This window comes from Watersipora subatra, chromosome 6, assembly GCF_963576615.1.
Source record: "Watersipora subatra chromosome 6, tzWatSuba1.1, whole genome shotgun sequence".
Classification (NCBI taxonomy): Eukaryota; Metazoa; Bryozoa; class Gymnolaemata; order Cheilostomatida; family Watersiporidae; genus Watersipora; species Watersipora subatra.
The window spans coordinates 48799279-48821966 of NC_088713.1; the positions used below are offsets into that span (position 1 = coordinate 48799279).

General features: G+C 36.5%; 1 protein-coding gene and 1 long non-coding RNA gene across 2 annotated transcripts in view; one reads left to right on the forward strand and one right to left on the reverse strand.

The window, feature by feature from the left end:
• Nucleotides 1-22688, forward strand: part of LOC137399008 (uncharacterized) — a 520862-nt gene that overhangs the window by 190026 nt on the left and 308148 nt on the right. The window lies entirely within an intron of this gene.
• On the reverse strand, nt 11935-17294 carry LOC137398799 (CARD- and ANK-domain containing inflammasome adapter protein-like). The gene is made up of 11 exons (XM_068084976.1): nt 17253-17294; nt 16325-16564; nt 15875-16232; nt 14762-14827; nt 14552-14617; nt 14351-14413; nt 14157-14240; nt 13737-13799; nt 13535-13618; nt 12544-12606; nt 11935-12038 (listed from the first exon to the last, which is right to left on the reverse strand). The coding sequence occupies exons 1-11, from the start codon at nt 17292-17294 to the stop codon at nt 11935-11937; spliced, it is 1233 nt and encodes a 410-aa protein (XP_067941077.1).

Below are 22688 nucleotides of genomic sequence, written 5' to 3' on the forward strand. Positions count from 1 at the left end.
AAAACGGCTCAAATGTGACGTAGTAGTGAAATATGGTTTCTGTTTACACTTTCATGCAACCTTATTCGTCGAAATACTGTCACAAATATATTTGAATAACACCATGTCTATTGTTCTTACGCGTCGGTTTTTTCGTTATCGTATTGCTGTCACGTTTAGCAGTGATATCCTATGACTTACCGTGAAAATTTGTTTAATTTTTTAGCCTTAGCTTGAAGGAGTACATATCATTGTCTGATAATCAAGACGAGCCTGTAGGTCACTTGTGATAATCGAAAAGTGCTGCAGAAATTATTTGCCAAGTATGGGGTCACATGATCAGATTACGACTTGACGATTGAATAATGCCGAAACAAAACTGTAAAGTAGCGAGCCTCTATATTTGATACGGGGTCTTCGATAAAACCCGAAGTGTTTGTCATAAATTAGTGCTACGATAAGTTTTATATTGAGCTTTTTATTAGCCTTTCAATTCACGTGAGAACATCACGTGACAAGACAGTAACCAAATGTCATGGCTACGTCATCGAAATCAAGAGATTCCAATCTTTGGCGGCTATTCGTTTTTGAGCTTTTAAGAACATTTCCACATATTTGGCACCTACAACAAGACAGAGTAAAACATGGTGAATCTTTTGATACCAAATAACTGTATTGTAAATTTTATTGCAAGTCAACCTTTAACATTATGTTTCTTGTGTTATACTCATGATATTTAGTAGTGACCATATCATGTGTACGGGTGGACGCTCTGCCCTTCCCTCATTTACCCTGAATAAACTAGTTAAGGATCTTTGCTATAATGCTAGCTCTGTTTGATCCTCTGCAGCCAAGCTAACAGCATTAGGAAAAAGGATTGCACTGCATGGGTATCAAACCTGGATATTCAGATTACACGCTGAGCACACTAGAGCACAATAGAGTGGTGCCCCCTGTACCACTCTACCACCTTGAAGCATCTAGTAATCATTGTGCTCATATGCTAATATATATGATGATCTCTCACAGTACATGGGCTACCATCATACTAGTATGGATAAAGTGTTGTCAATTAATGTATTATTTCAAGCATATTTGTAATATAATCTTTGTTCATAGCAAAACACTCGGACTCATATTCTTAGCTGTGATTAGTGTAGATGTACTGCTTCACATAGCCAACTATGACTAAGCCACATACTTTAATCTCCTAGGGTTTACTTCTATTTCTTCAAAAGGTTGTTACAAACATTGATTGACAGCAATGATTAACTATTGCGTAATATCCCAAACATTGACAAACTGTCTGTATTTTCAAGTTATGACAACTCCTTAGTGAAACTTGAACATTAGAATATAAGTTGTTTAGATAATAGTATAATCATTATTAATCCTTATATAGTACTGTTATTATTATTACTAGTTTGCTAGGAGTACCGTGTGTCATGAGAGATCATCATATGTAATAGTTATTAGCATAGTTATTCTTAGATATAGAAGTGGTGCTGATACTAGCGCTTGGCTAAGAATTTGAATATCTAAGATGGATTCCCACATGATGTAATCTTTATTCTTTACTCTCTTGGCATGGCTTCAGACTAGTGCTGGGCACGAGTACTTCTTGGTCAACGGGTTTAAACCCGACCCCTTCTGTTCGGGTTTTTTCGAGTATTGGGTAGCTAGTAGTGCTAGGCTCGGGTATTTCTTTGCCTACGGGTTTTTTGGGTATCGGGTTTGTTGATATGGATTTTATGTTTAAATTTTCTAAACAGATATATCTTCAAATTTACAACGCAATTATACTTATTTTCAATTTATTTTCAGTTTTTATCGACTGACATTCTTACTCGCAGCGTTAACAGGCGGATTGTTAAACAGTCAAGACAGTCTGGGGCCACAGGGAATTTTGGTCTCAACAGGTGGCAGAAGATAGGGTTTATAGTAGCTTAATACTTAAGCATGTTCTATGGACCTCTCTGATTTTGTGTAGATGGTGCTCTAAATCTCATAAAAACTTTACATTATCGGCTTTTTCCGTTAGTAAGGCTTGTTGGCTTAGTAGAACTTGGTTATAATAAATTATGTAATACATAATAGCTAGCTGTGGTAATCAATTTAAACAGAGTTATTAAATTTTCACTGCTACTACCATCACTGAACTACCAAAGCTAGTTCCCATCAGAAAAGTCGTGCGCCCCAGGCATGCAGTATATATACGGTAGAAATATCCCATCAGAAAAGTCTCGCTTGTGTTTATGCACGCGTATCTCGGGTACCTGACTATGTTACATGAATTTAGGTTAAGGAAGCCAGCTAGGCTTTAGAAGGAAAAGTCTATCGAACAGGCTTGCAGGATTTTGTAGCTTTCTCAGCTTATTGTAACTTTTTTAGCTTATTGAGGCCACTAAGTATATATATATATACAAGGGTGAATTGAATAGCATTCTTCTTCCTGCTTCAAGCTAGTGAAGACGTGGTGAGTGCTTATAAAACACTCGCAACAACCTGCCTTATTTTCTCACACCTTTCTTGCGTGTAGTTGTTTGAGAAAATAAATAACCATGATCTGTTTGGAATAGTGCATCATCTTCATTTTGCTGCTAGTTCAACCTGAGATGAGTAGTTGCTGAGTGGAGTCTTGTTGTAAATTGATGAAACAACCACAACAACCTGTGCATCACTAGCATGTATATAAACCCCTGTTTGGCTTGTGTACAGGCTAGTACATCCCAGAAATAGAACACAAAAGTTCAGCATCATTGCTATTGAACTTTGTGTTCTCCTTTCGTGGTGGGCTGGGTTTTCTGTGTGTTCTTGTTTATTAGGCCTATTTACCACAAGAATTATTTTATTACGAAATATTTTCGTTAATATCCCAAACTCCCAACCCTTTATCTCTTTGTTAGTATTGTCATTTGTTGTGTGAGAGATTGAGTGTGATGGAAAATTGTTGATTGAGACTGCCTAGATTTATTAAGACGGAAGGTTGGCTTAAATCTCAGTCAATCATAATTATCACGGGTCTAACCAAAACAAGGAATAATATTATTACTAGCTACAAGTGAGTACAGTGTATCATATTTATACCGTGTATAACATTACTAATTTACTTGAAACAACCGCAGCTGTACTTTGTGCCTTTTTTCCTGTCGACATCACCCTTTAAAACAAGATTGCATGGGTCAGTAGATATGCAGTAGCCCTAGATCTTTCTTAGTAGCAGTCGAAACCAATTACCGGAATTACTTCCTAAAATTCTGTTACAGTACTCATTCTGTTTATTTACAGCTTAAAGACGGTGGCTACTCCATTACGGTGTATACTGTATGTGCATTCGGCAATTCAGTTGATCGCCAAAACTACATAAAAGAATATGAGCTGAGACACATGGTGAAATATGTGGTCAAGCAGCCAGACAAGAGCTTTACTGTCCTACTCAATGCCGGTATGCTCTGAGACTGTGGTTAATTACAAGTTAAAACATGTTACATTTATGTGTGTATATACATTTAAACAAGTTTAAATGTATGAAGAGAAAGTTGAAGAGAAAGTTGTTTGAAGTGAGTCACGATTATGTGGAGCACCCTGGTGAGACCGTTGTTGGTCTTGTAGTGTGAAAAGTTCTGCTTGAAACGTTTGTTGATGTGTTCGATGCCGTTGTTGGTGCGTACACTAAACAGGAATATATCTCGCCTATAACACTCCATCCGCTTCTACAATAATACATAAATGAACTGATATAAACTTCAGATCAAAATAATTCATTGAGCTTGTCTGTATGGAGGCTATTTCTCAACATTGTCTTAGACCCAAAGGATCTCAACGGATTATGTTATATTGTATGTAGACAGAAAATTCAATAAGAAGCGGTGCATGCTCAAAACCTTTTGAAACATTTCAATTATACTGTTAATTAAAATACAGAAACATTAATTATGTCAATTAGTGATACAAAAAGCTGATGTGAATTTTCAATTTTTTCCTATAATTCTACCTTGGGCATATCCTCACTCATCCACTGGTTTAGGAAGTACTCTTGTATCTTGAGGGATTTGGAATTTGCCGACCAGTCAGACCCCTCTAAAGCTGCCTTTGATGACACATACTGCTCTGCTCTGAAACATGAAAAAAACAACTAGATGCACTAGAATCAACTCTTGTATACTTTTACACAAAAAGTACATGGGACACGAGCCTGAACTTAATACACTGCTAGGATTTTATTAGATACAGATTTATTGTGTACATAGGACATGAGGAGACAAACCTAGACTCTGCAATTTTCTTTGGTGATGCGAGTATGATCTGCCGTTCTTCTCCTCTGATTTCATTCTCTTCTTTTCAACTGTCTGTCTCAGGCCTGCTCACGATGGAATGCACACAGTAGAACTTTGCTTTCTAAAAAAATTTAAGAGCACATATCGGAAGCTTGAAATGTATTCATTTAGGTCATTTTATTATTTGCTTGATCATTTTTTGATATTGGTTTATGAAGTGTGATGCCACATTAGTGAGTCTCAGACCTACAATAGTATATGTTACAACACTGACAGCCCGACGTACCATTTTACTAAAAATCAGCGCAACTTGACATTCTTCTAAAAGTACATATACAGTACATGCATATCTTGACAATCTACATACTCATATCACTAAGCTTTTTTCCTTTTAGCTGAGTCATTATAGTTTAGAGATGCATTAAAAAAAGGTTATTACCTGGAAAGAGGTGTTCAAGAGCAGACATCACTGCCTGAGCATAATCTATGATCGAGGACCTTGGCGATCGTACTGGATTCCACTTCTTCCCGATACTCAAAGCTTCCTGAATAGCTCCTCGAGTCTCGTCCATTGTTACCAATGTAGCAGCAACCTGTGTAAAATTGAAAAGCTTTCTTCATTGTTGAAGATGTACAACTAGTGTGCGTGTAGTGAGATATCAATTTTGACAAAAATACATTTCATCACAAAATAGAGTGGCCTCATCGAGATGCTGCAATAAAGGTGGAAATTTGGCTTTAGACAGTGTGAACCATCAGAAGAAACAAGACTTTAATACGATCAGTTACCCACATGATCAACCCACTTCAATATTTACTAGTTAGAAGACTGACTTATATGGCTGTATTACGTAGTAGCCAGCATTGGTTTTCACCACAACGAAGAAGAGATATACAGCAAACTCTTACAGTTGTCTTATATGTCGCGTCCAAACAACATAGCTCATCACCATAGCGCTCCAGTAGATGACGTTGGTCTGGTGTGGTGCACAAACAGAAAGCGCTGTTAGCCTCTTACATAGTCTGAAGTTAAATTGACCTTCAATGTCTCTTTAACCAGCTTTCTACCAGAGTGGCGCAGTTATCTTGGTCACTGCTGCTACCCCTATAAGGACGATGGTAACTGGTAAAAATCTACATACACCCTACATATATTAGGCCTAGTTATTATCAGCACAAATTAATTCGGTCATGAGCACATTCAGAAAGAAAATTATCGATCTTGGGGTTTTTAGGCATTGTCAAGAAAACTCCATGCTAACATCCAATGATAATCTCAGCTGTTGAATGAATACTACTTAAATTCAATACTAACATCATGGAAGAGCTTGTGATTGGCAATGTCACGATCTGTAGGCCAATATCTTCTATTAGATCTGTCAGGAAGGGCATCCTTGAACTTGGTTTAAGATAGTCCAGTACATGTGGCCTCATCTCAGATAGAAAATTAACCCATTAATGAAAATGATGCACTATAAATTTTCAATAAACAATCGTTTTTTAATATTTTTTCAACCGAGTACTCGTGGCGTGGGGATGAGAAAGGAATATGTTCATGGGTTGTAGCGAGTTAAAGCGGAAAAGAAACTTTTCTGATGGGAAAGAAAAACTACCGTATATACCGCAGGCCTAAAGCGCACAACTTTTCTGATGGGAACTAGCTTTTACCACGCTAATGACAGTTTCTAACAAGGCGATAGTGGAAACAGACTAAGGACCTATGTGTTATCGGTGATAGCGAACACGCGCCATATTAAAAAAGGCATAGATTTGTTTACGAAGCCGATTTGGCTAATTGCGCAAATAAAATTTGATTTAAGTATTAAGTTTTCTACTCACCTTTTAATGACAAGTAATCACTGCTTGACTACAATATCTCCGGTAGGTTTGGTAAATAAGGTATGAGATGCTTTATTCTATCTATTAAATTAAAGACTCGTTATACCCCATTGTCGTGCCTCCTTAGCAAAAATGACACAGAAATGCCCTGTGGCCCCAGACTAAGAGCGCAGGGTGCAATAGACCGAGTTTTTGTTCACACTACCCGAAGGATCCGTGTACCAAAACCCGAACTCGAAAGTCAAAACCCGAACCCGAAGGACCGGAATACCCGAAATCTCTTTTACCCGATACTCGTGAGAAGATAAACCCGCGGGTTCAACGAGTATTAATACCCGTGCCCAGCACTACTTCAGACAGACACGACTCATACTATGTTAAATACTGCTAACTAATAACCTGACAGCCTGATATAAAAAAGTAGTCAAGTGATGCTGATACTAGTGCTTGGCTAAGAATTTGAATGTTTAATATTGACTCCTGTATGATATAATCTTTATTCTTAACGCTTTTAGCATGGCTTCGGACATACAGACAGACATACACAACTCTTATTATAGTAAATACTGCTAACTAATAACCTGACAGTCTGATGTGTCATGAGAGACTGTCATGTGTAATAGCTAGACATGAACATACAATTATTCTATGATGTCAGTAGACAGTTTATTGATACAGTTGTTAGACAGTAGATCTACATTGCTTAAAGTAGCGAGTTCAAATCATTTACAATGCAGTTTTTTCCTTACTGAAATAAAACAAGAGTTTTGTTCTCAATGAGAATAGATATCGCTATATTATATGCTTACATTTCTATAGCCCAGTATGGAGATTTGGTGGAACAGCGGAATGCAACATAAATTGTAATGATAAGGCAAGTGGTCTTTCTTTATCTACAAATAAATTAATTTAACCTTTACCTTCAGAGATGGTAGGATAACTCTCGATGGGTCTCTATGAACACCATAGTAATGGGTGAATAAGTGTTTATTATAAGTCCATCTATATTTGTCTTTATACAACATTGCAAGGTCTGAGTAAAGGCGTGGTCACACGAGCACCGAACCGACGTAGGATCGGTTCGGTTCGGAGGCTGGTTCGGTTCGGGGCACATGTCACACGGCCACCGAAGTAACTTTGCTTCTTAGATACCATACGTATAGAGACAAGACACGGTTTCATTAGTAGTTTTTATGTATTTGAGTTAAATATTTCTATTGTAAACAAAAAACTTGGAGGAACAATTATAATTACACAGCAGATTTATCAGAAGATCGTTCAGCTGCTCAAAATAAATCACTCGATACAAAGATTTTGCTAACCCTTCCCATCAACATAATTATATTTTTTTATTAACATGAATGTTTTTCTATGCTGAGTACATAACAAACAAAATCAGTCTTTATCATAGTACTGTGGTTTTACATAAATGAATCAGTCAACGATACTTCATCAGGATGAATATGACACATTACTTATATTCCACACGAAAGAAAATCACAACCATTCTCTTACATTTATGCAAAACTTAAGTGCAACATCTTACATTTATGCAACCCAATCACAAGTCCGGGTGAACCTTGTCGTAAATTGCTTCATGTTGTTTATTTAACGAAATAAAAGTATCGTCTCATTTCTTTTTTAACTTTACTCACACGCACGTAAGAAGAAATGTGACGCGTGCTCGCTAGAATTCTAGAATTTTAACCAGCCAATAAGAGCAAGGGTTCGGCACGAAATTTCGAGCAGTACCGAAATAGTCCGTTTCGGTCAGAAATGTCCTCAGCCGAACTTTTTAGAGCTGAAAACGACGTCGTTTTGCGTCATTTAGTTCGGTTCGGTGCCCGTGTGACCACGGCTTTACTATACTCACCAGGTACCCTAATACTTGTCTGAAGGTAGCGTCAGGAGCATCGTTATTTTGTACTTAAATACAAATTCTAAAACCTTTTAATTCCTTTCTTTGGTAAATATTAAAATTGTTAAACTAAAGGTTGTATCTGTTAATGTAGAAGATACTGGAAGGTGTTTATTTATTCTTTAAAATATTTTAAAACTTGAACATGTAACTTTGTTATATTAATATATAAGTATATTGATATATTGGTAAATTTATATATTAGTACATTGGTATATTGGTATATAGGTATATTGATATATAGGTATATTGATATATTGATATATAACTATATTTATATATAGGTATATTGGTATATTGATATATAGGTATTTTGATATATTGATATATAGGTATATTGACATATTGATATATAGGTATACTGGTATATTGATATATAGGTATGTTGATATATAAGTATATTGATATATTGATATATAGGTATATTGATATATAGGTATATTGATATATAGGTATATTGATACATAGGTACAATGATATATTGATATATAGGTAAAGTTCACGACATAAATGAGTATCTAATGTTTAGTTTATGCCTCCTCTGGATGGATTGCTGAGTCCCTCCCATAAGTCTAACCAACGTTTAAGAAGTTGTCTCACCTTTTTATTGCCTCTATTCTCTATCTTTGTTTCAGTTCTCTCCATATTGTAATGCAGATATAGTTATCAGCTTGCTTAATGACTTTTGTTTGACTTGTCTTCTGACTTATCTCATGATGCATGAATCTATTCTGTTTCTATGGATAGCTTGACTTCTGGTATATAGCCTGTGGACCTCTATGTAGATCATTATTGGAATATTGTTGCCAGAATATCTCAATGATAAGTATAAATATACCTGCTTATGACAGGATACCATTGTGCTTCGCTACACACGGTTACATATCTACTCTGGTATTTCAATATACTACCAGTTAGACTAGTGACCCAGTGCAGTTCAAGATGTACACATCAACTATATCAAGTGTTTATAGTAATTATTAGTCTGTAAGTTAGTTGCTAGGCAAAGATCGCGATCGATTTTTGTCGATTTTAATCTTCAAATATCTTGACAATGAGATCGCCTAAAACAACAAACAACATTTCACCAGTTGAAAAAAATCAATACTTTCCATTGAAATCAACAAAAATTTGACACAATCACATATTTAAAAAATAAGTTCTGAGGCTATGGTACAACAAAGAATTTTAGCTTATCAGTCAGATGATTGAGGCAGCCTTTGCCGCTGCAAGCTTGTGGCAGCCTTTGACATAGCCTGTCAAAATGTTGAAATTTTCACAGACGTTCATCTTTTTGAAACCGTGAAATATGTACTTTTAGTGTTTGCAATAGTATGCTACACATTTCATTTTAGAAGACTTAATTGTCCTCTCTTTAACTGAGATAACTCATAGATTTATCTCATAATTATACAAAAGCTTGTAACTTCACCACAGCATGTGATCTGATATGTTTGACAAGCACATTATTTAAGTTACTTACAGTAGTGGTCTTCTCATCCTAGTCACAACAATGTTTTAACATATTCCATGTTTACACCTGAGTCACCTCCATGTCTTGACACGAGGTTATTAGGTATCCTAGCTATGATGGAAAATATCTAATTTCCACTATGTCTGGTCAGAAGGGAGATATGTGACTCAGTTGTAACCAGTTCACTTCAGTATTAGCCAATCATTGCTGTTCATGTTAGATCATTTGGTTTGTGCTTTCAAGTCAATGTTATTTATAAATAACAACATTTCAATCAGGCAGATCGCAGGTATATTTTCATCCCACATTTCTACACTACTTTTATGGCAATAATGCATGAATGTTTTCATTGAAGGGAGTTGTCCTTCTTGCATGTTACTGTGCGTTCATGAGTTGCCATTGTGGTAGATCATGGAGTGTGCACAATTAAAACAAAGGCTATAACTAAGATTGCCAACTTAGCCCGGTGTGACTTTGAGTGTGTTTGTTTTTTACAAGAAATAAGCTATAGGTAACACAGTGAGTTCTGAGGGTCTTTTAAATCTTTTACCATGAGAAAGCTTTGAAATTTTTGATTTTTTTGCTGAACACGGTTCTTATTAATGTAAATATTACTAAGCAATGACAAAAGAGAGTAGATTACTAAAGTTGTGTATATACAATAATACATTATATACAATAATTAGTGTGTTTCATGAATGATCAATTTTTACAAGAGTCAAATTCTGTACATGTCCCTTGGTAGATGGACACTCCATGATTTGTAGTAGTTAACCAGTTTCCAGTTTACTGCCAGGCTAGCCAGTATTGCAGCTGTATCATATATTGTGAATCCATCTAATGATATGTTGAAGATGAACTTTCCCAAGTGTTTTATCACACAAGTATTTTTATACTATTTGCGATTGTTTCTGATGTTTGAGATGAATTAACTGTCAAAATGCGTCAAGACTAAAATCAACCAAACTTGATCACGTTTAAAACACTAAAAAAACGCGCTGCAACGATGTCACTAGTTACGGGGACTGCTTGTCAATTTCTCATTCTTAATATTAACTATTGTGATCAAGGTGCAGCATTTCTGTCATAGCACCCTTCAGTGGTACTATCAACATAATTATTACTCACGATTGTAGCTTATGACAGAAAGACTGAGAAAATGTGAAATCTGATAGCTGTTATTAAATATGACAGTCTTTATGGCATCACATCCTGTCATGTCTGCCTACACAAGTTTTTACATCCTCTCAAGACTACCTACTATCATACTCTACTATACGATGACTGGCTCTCGGGTGTGAAAGGACTAGTAATGTTACAAAGATTTAACTTTCTTTCATGATGAGAATAAACAATGTTTGCTTGTCTGTTTGTTGGTTGCTAGGCACTGAGTAGATGGCTACTCGCCTCACACAAAGTAGTGTTTATTCTAGACTGAGTTTACACAAAAGCAGGATTATTTTTATAAATTGGTCTGAGATGTTAATCACATTCCTTTGTCCTTCTCACATAATGGATAGAGTCAGACCTATGAATAGCTTACTTTGAGCCTGCTATAGTTTGCTACTAAAATAGCATGGGGCTGTCTAGATTATAATAATACCTTGTATGGTGTTTTGAGTGCAACAGCTGAAAGGACAATATGCGCAGTTCTATTATGTTTGTTCTTACCTTTGTTGTAACCAGGCAATACCTGGTTACCAGTGTGTCTGGTTATGAGGAAGATGTTTGACCTAGTTGTAACCAGTTTACTTTAATATTAGTCAATCATTGCTGTTTATGTTGAACCTTTTTGTTAATTCTAAGGTTATCTGTTAGATTAGATATGAATACCAAGGCTATCTGTCACAGATCAGACATGAATACTAAGGTTTACTGTTATCAGTCAACTATCAGACCAACAATAGCAGATCTCCTGGCAGCAGCAGAAAAGTGTGCTATATGTTGGTGTATTTTGGACAATTTATCTTAGTATTAAAAGGGCACTTTTTGCACTGAGTTTTTACATCAAAGTCCAATACGTGGCTTGACAAGAGATCATTTGGTGTAACTTGTTTCTTCAATAATTCCCACTATCTTTGGAGATGGATTTTACTGCAACTTATAACATTATATAATCATTGCTGTTCCTGTTAGCTACTTTCTTATCAATGCTAAGGAACTGTTCATATTTAATATCAGAAAGGTGGCCAGCTGCAGAAGTGAGACCAGCTCTAAAGCATTGAAGGGTCTACATTGAGTAGGGAATTGAGTTGGAATTTTGCCAAGCTATGCAGGTGGCATTATATAGCGTGAGTGCAGTTCAATGATGGACATGTGTGTTCATAAAAATCACTACTAACTTAGTAGAAAGGAGAAAATGTTTTAGGAACAAATATAAAATTTTATTTAATTATAAATCTTAAACAAAAACTACAAATGATTTCCATTTAACAGAGAGGAAGGTATCAGCCCAGAGGCTCATGAAGCTGGTCTCCTGTCTCGTCTGTATTAGTGGGAGCTCGCAGATAAATATCTAGTCTGTTAAGTCTCTCTATGATGGCAGCCGTATCTAAAGAAACAAACGTTTATAAGTGTCTATTAGAAGTTATAATAGAATTCTTCTCTACCCATGATATTTGTACCATGTCACAACCACCTTGTGTAAACCATCTTTCAAACTAAGGCTAGGTTTGTAAAAGATGGTTTGGAGATATCAAAACTGTAGTCTAATCTGCGCCAGGCAATAAAATTTGGCTTGTGATTCACCTGTTCATAGCTACCAATTTTGAGTGATTTGCTCCCTTTGAACATTAATCAATAGAATTAACTGCTGACCAGCCAATAGCAGTGATGAAACAAAACTCATCATATTCATTCCTTATAAGTTAATAACTAGCAAGACAAAGTACACATGGAGGTAAACGAATTCGTGTTGTTACTGATGAACAGTAAATATATGAACAATTACATTCAATCACAACTTGATTATCAGCTCATAAAAATTGAAACCAGAAAAAGGGGCTTTTAGTTTAAACTTTTGACCAAATATTGAAAACTAAAACGCTTGTGTTCACCTGCTGCATGTTGCTCAGATTCGTCCTGTAGAAGACCAATTATCCTTTCAGCCTGAGTCAAGGCTACAACATATGGAGTAAATTTATAGCCTGGGACCCTACTGTTACAAAACTGACACTTACAGTTAAAGCCTGCGACTGTACGTTATAGTTCCTCCTGTTAACTATCACTTCTACACATCTATATGTTGTTACTGATGAACAGTAAATATGTGAATATTAAAACTCAAACACTAGTTGAACTGTGAGTAAAGGTCCGGCCACACGTAACGAATTATTCGTTCAATCTGACCGAATCCACGAATTTCACAGAATTCACAGATTTATTCTGCCGAATATCATAGATTCGTCTGAGCTGTGCATGCACACCGAATTCGTCAACGATACGCTTTTAATTGGCTAACCAATTGTTTTTAGCGAGCACGGTTCTAGTAGCTTTGACAAGTAGTATAGTCCAAGACACGTACGACGACCTACAATAAAAGTATGACCGCGATATGACTTGATACATACGATGCAACGGCTTATATGCGCTATTGTTGGTTCTCTCTCGTTGGTTCACCATGACAGGAACTTCTCATCGTGTATCCAGAATTTTCTTTTAGATGTTTTAGAAGCTATGAATTATTTCTTTTTCAATAATAATAATTTCTTTTTATGCAACAAAAGCTCCGTCGCAAAAACAGTCGCTATCTCTAGCGCATATAGGCAGTTGCATCGTATATATCAAGTCATATCGCGGTGATACTTTTATTGTGTGTCGTCGTACGTGTCTTGGACTATACCACTTCTCAAAGCTACTAGAATCGTGCTCGCTAAAACAATTGGTTAGCCAATTAAACGCGTTTCGTTAACGAATTAGGTGTGCATGCACAGCTCAGACGAATCTAAGATATTCGGCAGAATAAATCTGTGAATTCTGTGAAATTCGTGGATTCGGTCAGATTGAACGAATAATTCGTTACGTGTGGCCGGACCTTTAAAGCTTTACCTGCCGTCAACTGATTGTTTGCTGCTTGAAGGGCTACAATCTGCTGCTGAGACTCTACTAACTCCTCCCTCTGATTGGCCAACTCTAAAACAATAGGATCATGGCTTATATACTGTTGCCCTGTTATGAGGTGTAGTAATCAGATACATCAGTATTTAATCACAAGGGGAGAGTCTAGTTCTACTGAAAGTGAGACACTCACCTTCCACCTTTTGACTCTCTGCTTCCTTTAGTGCTACTAACTTTTCCTTTTGATTGGTCAATTCTAAAATAATAATACAATCAAGGCTCATGTGCTGGTACTGTTACATCTTACAGTAAGAAGCAATAAGCAAATGTAACATTACAATTATACAGCTTTATTAGCAACTGAACCAAAGTTAACACTAGCCAACTAAACACTGAACAAGGTCAGCTGACCAGCTGGTAGGTAAGACAAAAGATAGAGGGATGACTCATCCTAAGCTATTTATAGAGCAGTAGCTGCACATGTCTGGGCAGGAACTAAACTGAACTCTAGTGATAGTGCATACATATCAGGTACTACATACAAAGGAGGTGTAAAGATGTCATCCATATTTTATGACAAGGAAATCCAGATCTACTGAAGTTAAAAACTCACCTGCCGTCTTGCGATTATCTGCTTCTTTCAGAGCTATAATCTGTCGCTGAGACTCTAGTAACTCATCCTTTAGTTTAATCAATTCTAAAACAACAATAATATAATCAGGGCTCATATTCTGCTATTACAAGATGATGAATTGTTTTATCAGCAGCATCAACTACAAAATAAAACTAATCTTGTTTTATGCTCACCTTTTGTTTTATGTCTGTTAGCTTCATGAAGAACCGCAATTTTCTTGTCAGCGGCAGCAAGGGCTACAACAAAATAAAGAATAAGATTTTGTTATAAATAACAAATAAACCATCTTATAGATAGGAAGACCTCCCCATCACTCAGTATAGCCTCTGATACTGCTGGTTTCCGTTTTCAAAGTAATCTTATTCTACGCTCACCTTTTGTTTCGTGTCTGTCAGATTGCTGAAGGGAAGCAATTTTCTCATCAGTGGCAGCGGCATGTGCTACAAAGAAGAAAAGTGAAGCTTCGGTAAATGCTAAGAAACAAAAATTAAAAATTACTTTGATTTAATCCAATTTCTGGGAAAAAGTTTACATTTCAAGATCTGCAGACTTTAGTCTTCAAAGTAATCTTATCCTATGTTTACTTTTTGTTTTGTGTCTGTCAGCTTCATGAAGGGCAGCAAACCTCCAGAAAGTGGCAGCAGCTTGGGCTACAATAAAGTAAAAATAAATAATACTTCAATCCAAACAACAGACAGATCATCTTATAAATATGAATACCTCTACGTGACTCAGTATAGCCTTTTCTACATGTAGAGATAACGCTAGTGTTACAATGACAACAGGCTGAATTATGTACAAACAAATTTAATCTCGAACTCTTACCATGCTATGAACCAATTCGAGACCAAAAATGATAAGATAAAATAATACAAAAGTAATACTGATTGTGCAGTTATATTAATAATAATTAATTAAAGCTATTGATAATAATGTTAAAATATAGCCTTAGAACTAATTGCTTAGAGTTTATGGTAAGAATTACTAATAAATAAGAATCAACTAGTGTTGCTACTAGAAGTAAATATTGAATAAGTTCCTACTGGATGTTGTAGTTATCTTCTCCAAGGCTACAACCAGGTGTACAGACTCAGTGAGTAATAATAGACTGAGAACCTGCATTTAAATTATTAAAAATTTGAGTAAACATATAACATATTTTATGCTTCCTCAAACATTGTGATTATATTTAGCAAGAGCTGCTCCATAGGAAAAATCTTAACTATAATAAGAGCAGTGTCTGTCTGTCAGAATTACTACTACTATAATTCTAGTAAATAGCTCATGTTTCTATTCAAAACTGTAGTGAGTAAAAAGAATATTCATGAATCAGGAGAGTTCAGCTAAGTGCTGACTAATAGCTGCCACAAGGTGTTGAGCTGCTAACATCACTTTAATCCTATCAGTTTTGAATAAGGAATTAAAATACTCAGACTATAATTATCCAAGAGAGAGCAGAGGTGATGAGTGATTAGCAAAGGGCTGAGTGTTGGCTGAAGAGAAGAGGCTGAACTGACAGCATTTAATACAGAGACAGAGCTGAACGACTTCTACAGCCCACTGCAGTCTCTATGCAAGGAAAATGTAGATGGAATTCCCCAGGGTATGTTTACAAAGATACCCTGGGGACAAGCAGAGAGTTATGCAATAGAGTAGTACAAGTGAGTAGCTGGTATCACACTGTATAATAATCATACCTGCTAATACTGGCTGCCTCCAGTTTTTAAGCAGCTCTACTGACTCTTTCCTTCCCTCAGACTCTGCCTCCTCCAGAAGAGTTCTACTGTCTCTGTTCTTTATACTGAGGAGAGCAGAGACTTTATCAGGAGGGATGGAGGTCAGCATAGACTGTAGAGCTGCTGCGTGTCCCATGTAGGCTGCCCAGTGCAGTGCTGTGTCTAGGTTATGGTTAGTCTGTATGTTGAGCAGAGAGACTCGTTGCTCTACTGACAGGCTGATCAGTAGAGACTCTACTATCTCTGTGTAACCTCTCACTGCAGCCAATGTTAGAGCTGTCCAACCCTCTCCATCCTTCACAGCTATCAGCTCATACTTCTTACCGGGGATGCAGTATGAAGTATGAGCTCTACTAACTCTCTATCTCCCTTCTCTACAGCACTGTACAGAGCTGTATATCCACACCCAACCTTCTCAAACAGCAACTCATCTGCTATTCCTCTCAATGGAGTGAGTAACAGATGAGCTACTACAAAGTGGCCACGGGAGATAGCCAATAGTAGAGCTGTATACGACTTACTGCCTCTGATAGTTGTTATAAGCTGAAGTAGCTGATCAGGAGGGGTGGTTGTTAGAGCAGCCCTAAGAGAGGTAATGTCAGGAGCTCTGCTAGCGCTAATATATTCCCTAATCCATTGCTCCATTGTATCCTGTAAAATACTCCACACAGTAAAATATGATAGAGAAATAAAGACAAATTGTGACTAAACTGCTGACTCTGGGTGAGCTGATGACTTATAAAGCTGCCAACCATAACAGAGTTACTGCAGGTGAACCCTGGATATTCACAGAGTATAAAAAGGAGACTAGGAATGTGATACTCAGAGATGGGAACTCAAGGATAAACACTCCTGCTATTTACTCTCTCATGTGTTAATGTAATGGAAATAAACTCAGTAAAATTTTAACAAAGACAAATCAGGAGACAGCAATAAGATTCATACAGTCTACTACTTTAAACACTAATTTCCTATAAAACTGGTGACTAAATACAATCAGTGGCCTGCAGCTGATTCTGACCAGAATTAAGACAAGAGAAGCAGTTAAAAACTCCAGTTTCAGAGCTCCTCATTCTATTCATAAGAGGCATATGACATTTTTACAGTGGGAAATGTTTGCAGGTACAAAAATGACGGAGGAATGAAACCAGAGCCTCCTGACCTTAACTTAACCTTACTAGAGGATAGACTATATGAGTTTCCTCAGGGTAGAGAGTGATAGTCTCAGGTCAGAGTTATATTATAATCACACTGACTCAGTGTATCTCCTCATCTACTCTATTATTCCCAGTAAGTATAATATCAACAGATGCTAATATAACAGAAAAGTTATACTTACCTGTAGGTGCTCTGTAGGTGAAATGCTTGCTGGCTGCTCCATGTGTTTTATAGCTTGAAAATATCTCTGCCCCTTATTCAACAATCTGCCTCTTGATTGGCTAAAGCAAATACAACTTGTCCAATTACAGAATAGTTCGCAGGCCAGTAATGACAATGAACAGTTAACATTGTAATAATATTGAACAATGTACACAGGAAACAATATTTAAATAATTCATCATGTGAGTCTATTATATGAAAAGACATTTGATGAATGTTTAAAGGTTGACTTGCAACAAAATTCAAATTACAGTTATTTGGTATCAAAATATTCACCATGTCTTACTCTGTTGTGTTGTCGGTGCCAAATACGTGGAAAAATGATTACAAGCTCTTAAAAGCTCAAAAACGAAAAGCCGTCATAGATTGGAATCTATTTATTTCTCTGATGTAACCACGTAATTTGTTTATCGTCTTGTCATGTATGTTCTCACGTGAATTGAAAGGTCAATACAAAGCTCAATGTAAAACCTATCGTAGCACTAGTTTATGACAAACACTACGTGTTTTACCAAAGACCCCGTATCAAATATAGATACTCGTTACTTTACAGTTTAGTTTCGGCATTATTCAATCGTCAAGTCGTTATCTGATCACGTGACACAATACTTCGCAAATAATTTTTGCAGCACTTTTCGATTATCACAGGTAACCAACAGGCTCATCATGATTATTAGACAATGATATGTAGTCCTTCGAGGTAAGGTTAAAAGTTTAATGATTTTTTACGGTAAGTTATAAGATATCACTGCTAAAAGGGACAGCATTACGATGACGATAAAACAGACGCGTAAGAACAATAAACATGGTTTTATTGAATGCGTGAAGTGTATTTGTGAAAATATTCAACGAATAAGGTTGCATAAAAGTGTAAACAGAAACCATCCTGTAGCAACTAAGTCACATTTGAGCCGTTTTGGAAAGGGAATCCAAACTATGGCGGTCTCGTGTGGCTGCGATTAACTGTTCGTTGTTTAGCTTTTAAAAGCTTGTAATCACATTCCCACATATTTGGTACCTACAACACAACAGAGTAAGACATGGTGAATATTTCGGTATCAAATAACTGTAATGTGAATTTTGTTGCAAGTCAACCTTTATAGTAAATCCAGGACTAATGCTAGTTATATGCGTGAGCCTAGCGTCACTAGTGTTTTGCTGCATTAGATTACTGCCGGGTCTCACTGCCAATATGGGAACTAAGATTTACATGCTGGTGTCTAAGAACACAGTAATATTATATCCCTACTTCAGTAGTTCAAACATCCACAATGTTCAATATAGTTTGAACTATTGACTAATTGAACTGTTTATATTACTATCAAATGTATTATAGTACCTTCACAACTCATAAAACAACATAATATTCTCCATTTTCCAACATTCCAGAAGTTTGAATATGCCTAAGCTACAAGTAAATGTTTTACATGCGATCTCTATTTTTCATTCTAACCGCACTAGCAAAGTCCTGTACTAGGAAGTTTTGAACTGTCTTCCATCTTTATCATGAGCTCAAAAAAGTTTTTATATTAATATCGTTCTTGTTAAATATAATTTTTGAACAATAACTTTGAAGTTATTGCGGTCATATAGCTTCCTGCCATATTTTAAAAATCATAGAGTGTTCAACGAGTTTAAAAAGAATATGATAGAGTACAAAGGTGTTCAGAGCAAAAACTACTATGCTGAGCCTTGCACAGATGTCAGTGAAAAAATGAAGCAAATACATCAGGATTTATAAATTGTTCATATGAAAGGTTGTACATAGATACTCGCCATAACAAAAGTAGATCTCCAGCTCTCTGCATCCAACTCAAGCTGTCTCCGCTCCTATCTAGTGATGAATGTTAACTGACAGTTATAAAGCTATTGCCACACAAAAAGCCCAGACCCCTCTGGGGTACCAGACAAATACCAGACAAAAAGGCCACCCAACTGTAACAAGCCACTGTACTTGAAGGCTACAGGAAGTAACAATGAGTAAACAACTCCAATGTGATCTACTGGGAGTAGCTCATTTATCTACAAGTATTGAATGGTTGCACTGCTTTTAGGATAAAGATAAATCACTTAATGGATAAAAATTCATCTTTCAATTTCGGCATATGCTAGACCAGACTTGTGAATTATGGCCTGTGAGCAGGACGTGCCCTGTTGGACGATTCAATATGGCCTGGCATCAATTTCTGAGCATGTCAAAAAAGAAGTGAGTCACTTACCACTGCTCTGCACTGCTAACGCAACTACGTATATAGATAGCCAAGCAACAATTTACTCCAACTGTAATGCATTTCACATATAAACATCAGCAAGTACAGTACTTATCAATGTGCAGCGCAATTTTTATAATGGACACAAGCCTGTTGTTAAGACAAGTTAACAAAAATCTAAACATGGAAAAACTATATTAAATCTTGTGTACAAGTCTAAATATAGAGAAGTTACGAAATCTTGAAAAATGTTGTGTCTCTTTTAATAAGAGGTTTAACAACTGTACATTACACAAGCCTTATAAATTCATCTAATGGTTTCAAGCTGACAAATTTTATTTAAGCAAGAAGAAGATTTTCAGATCATGATTGAAGGTCATTTAGCATAGTTTTTGAGCAGTAGCAAAAGTCAAGGACAACTGCGAATCATCGTTTTTACGGTTACATAGTGTACAAAATATATGGCAAAGGAAAAAAATACTCGATGTACTACCTGTATTATTTCTTCAATGTGAAGGTTTAGGGCCGTCCAACTCAAGTCATTTACACTCCTAATTCGCTGGTGATGAGTGTAAACTGATTGCTATAAAGCTATTAGCACACTAAAAGGACCACCCAAGTGTTAAAAGCTGCTTTATTTGAAGGCATTATGCGGTACCAATGAAAGCACAACTACGATGTGATCTGCTCAGACCAGCTCACTTATCTACAAATACAGAATGGTTTTACTGTTTGTAGGACAAAGTTGAGTAACTGAATGGATAGCAGTTTCTCTTTCAGTTTCAGCATATGCTAGACCAGGCATGTGAAACATGGTCCAAGGGCAGGACTCTGAGGATGTATAGAAGGAAGCTAGTCTCCAGGTATTTCCATCAAAATTTGTGACTTTTGAAGATAAATACAATCCAAATGCTTCCTGCATCTGCTTGAGAACATTGAATCTGTAAAAACTCTCTTGTCCAGCATTCATGCCCAGTCTGATGCACTGACACGAGTTACCCACTATAAAAACGTTACCCACTATATCAAAAGTGCATATAAAACTAGAGATACAACTATAGTTTTATAGTATGCATCTATATAATTTTATATTTGCAAACTATAACACTTCAGATATTCTGATCCGCTATAAAAGTCGCATACGGACACAAGACAATGCATTATTTTTGGACTCTTGTTATACCATTCAGTCAGAAGAAAAATATATCATACATTTTTAGAATTTGTGTAAGAGATTTAGGTGTTCATTTTACACTACCACCAGTAATCATAGTACTAGCTTCATAATCACGCGTCACCTTCCTTAGATGCATTCTCTATGTGGGAGACAAATAAATGCATGCATTGTTTCTAGCAGCTCAGAGAAGATGTGCAAAAATCTTCATTTCTAATGACTCGCTGAGTCAGTTCAAACCTGTTTGAACCGGTCTGCTGATCTCACTGAAGCCTACTGATATTTCTCAACAGGTGGCCTCCATATCCAACAATAATGAAACTAAGTAGTGATCAACATTAACAAATTAACACATGAATGAAATTGTTAAATGTGCTGCCACTCAGGATATCACACCTAATAGTGATGCACTTGTGAAGATAATAAGGTGCCATGTTAAAGAAACAGGCAGTAGCAGATAGACTACATGAGTGTAGTGAGAGAAAAAAGGGGCAGATGACATGAAACTTGTTTACACTCATGAATAGCAGACATTAAAAACTAGATTTCTTTGCTTTAACACAAAAGGCAGTTAATATTTTAGAGTATATCTTTAGCTTCAGCAAATTATTCTATATTTTTTATTTATTTCAAGGTAGTATGACAGTAAGGGTTACGCTATTTTCTACAGCTTCTGTCTGTCTTGTCTCCTGTCCTGTCTTAGTGTTAAATAGGTAAGAGTAAAAATGAAAATGTTATTCAGTTGTATGCCAAGACTTTGTTTATTTTCAATGTGATAGTCTGAAGTACACAAATAGATTATAACACAAATTGCTACGCAGTTTTCACTACTTGATGCTAGGACTAATGCTAATTTGAAAGGAACAAAGCTATAGTTGAAGGGCTACAAGCAGGGTGTTCCATATAGCAATAAACTCTAGACCACCCACTGCTATGGAACTATTTTGTTAAGTTGTGATCACCACATTGCAATTTGTGTAAAAACTGACTGATTGATAATGGTAAACTCCATGCTTCAGAGACTCCAGCAATACCAGTAATTTGACAATATCTTGCTTCACATCTTCTCCATGCTTCACAGACTGGAGCATAAGGGTGACAATACTTTCATCAATTACATTCTAGTGACTGATACTAGAGATCAGGGTTGTCTAAAGCCTGGTTTGCATATGCCATCGCAAGGCTCGCAACAAGGCGCACGACGTCGTGCGTAGGCCAGTTGTGATATGAAAACGCCAACGCACGACGGTCGCGCTACGTGCGTACGCTGATCGCAAGGATCCAACAGAATGGATCCTTGCGATGGGTGCGTGCGATGAGATATCCCACAATACACCACGGGACCTTTTCAACCTATCCCATAATGCAAACGGTCGAGTGTTATCGGTTACGAGAAATCAGCGTGATGGAATACGCAGCAGTAAAAATAGAGAAGGAAAGCGTAAACATTGGAGAGGAAAGCGGGGCAGTAATAAATACATCTGAACTGCTCTCAATAATTCAAGAATATCCGGCTATATATAAAGAATCTAGCCAGTACTTTCAAAACCAGAGACTAAAATTAAATGCGTGGAATCGAGTGGCAGAGAGAATGGAATCATCGGTGACAATGTGCCAGAAATGCTATCGTTCGTTCCGAACGAGGATTGGAAGGTGAGACCTACAAAATTAATAACATTTCGTAGTGAAAGATGATGACATGAACTCTAATATCTTTACACTAGCACAGGGCATGCTGGGTGATTACTAGGAATTGTTGACAACAAAATCGGTGCGAAAAAAGCGTGATAATGATTCAAAATAATTAGTTTCATTTTCACTTGTGTATATGTATTATTATTTGGTAATACTAATAATAAATAAGGCGTTCACGTACGGTAAGGAAGTGTATCAGCTAAGTGAGTTAGTGATGTAGTAAAATAAAAGTATATATATTTGAAGAATGGTTGTGGTAACGTGTTACTATTTTCTTTTCCATAGATATGTCAGAGCAAAAGCAGGGCCTTCTGGG

Excerpts from the sequence above, each read along its gene's own strand:
- LOC137398799 (XM_068084976.1), bottom strand. The coding sequence starts at position 17,294 with ATGGAGCAGCCAGCAAGCATTTCACCTACAGAGCACCTACAG. Across the intron at positions 16,565-17,252 it reads CACCTACAGAGCACCTACAG|GATACAATGGAGCAATGGAT; the intron begins GTAAGTATAACT and ends AGTATTTTACAG. Across the intron at positions 13,800-14,156 it reads AGATAATCGCAAGACGGCAG|AATTGACCAATCAAAAGGAA; the intron begins GTGAGTTTTTAA and ends TTATTATTTTAG.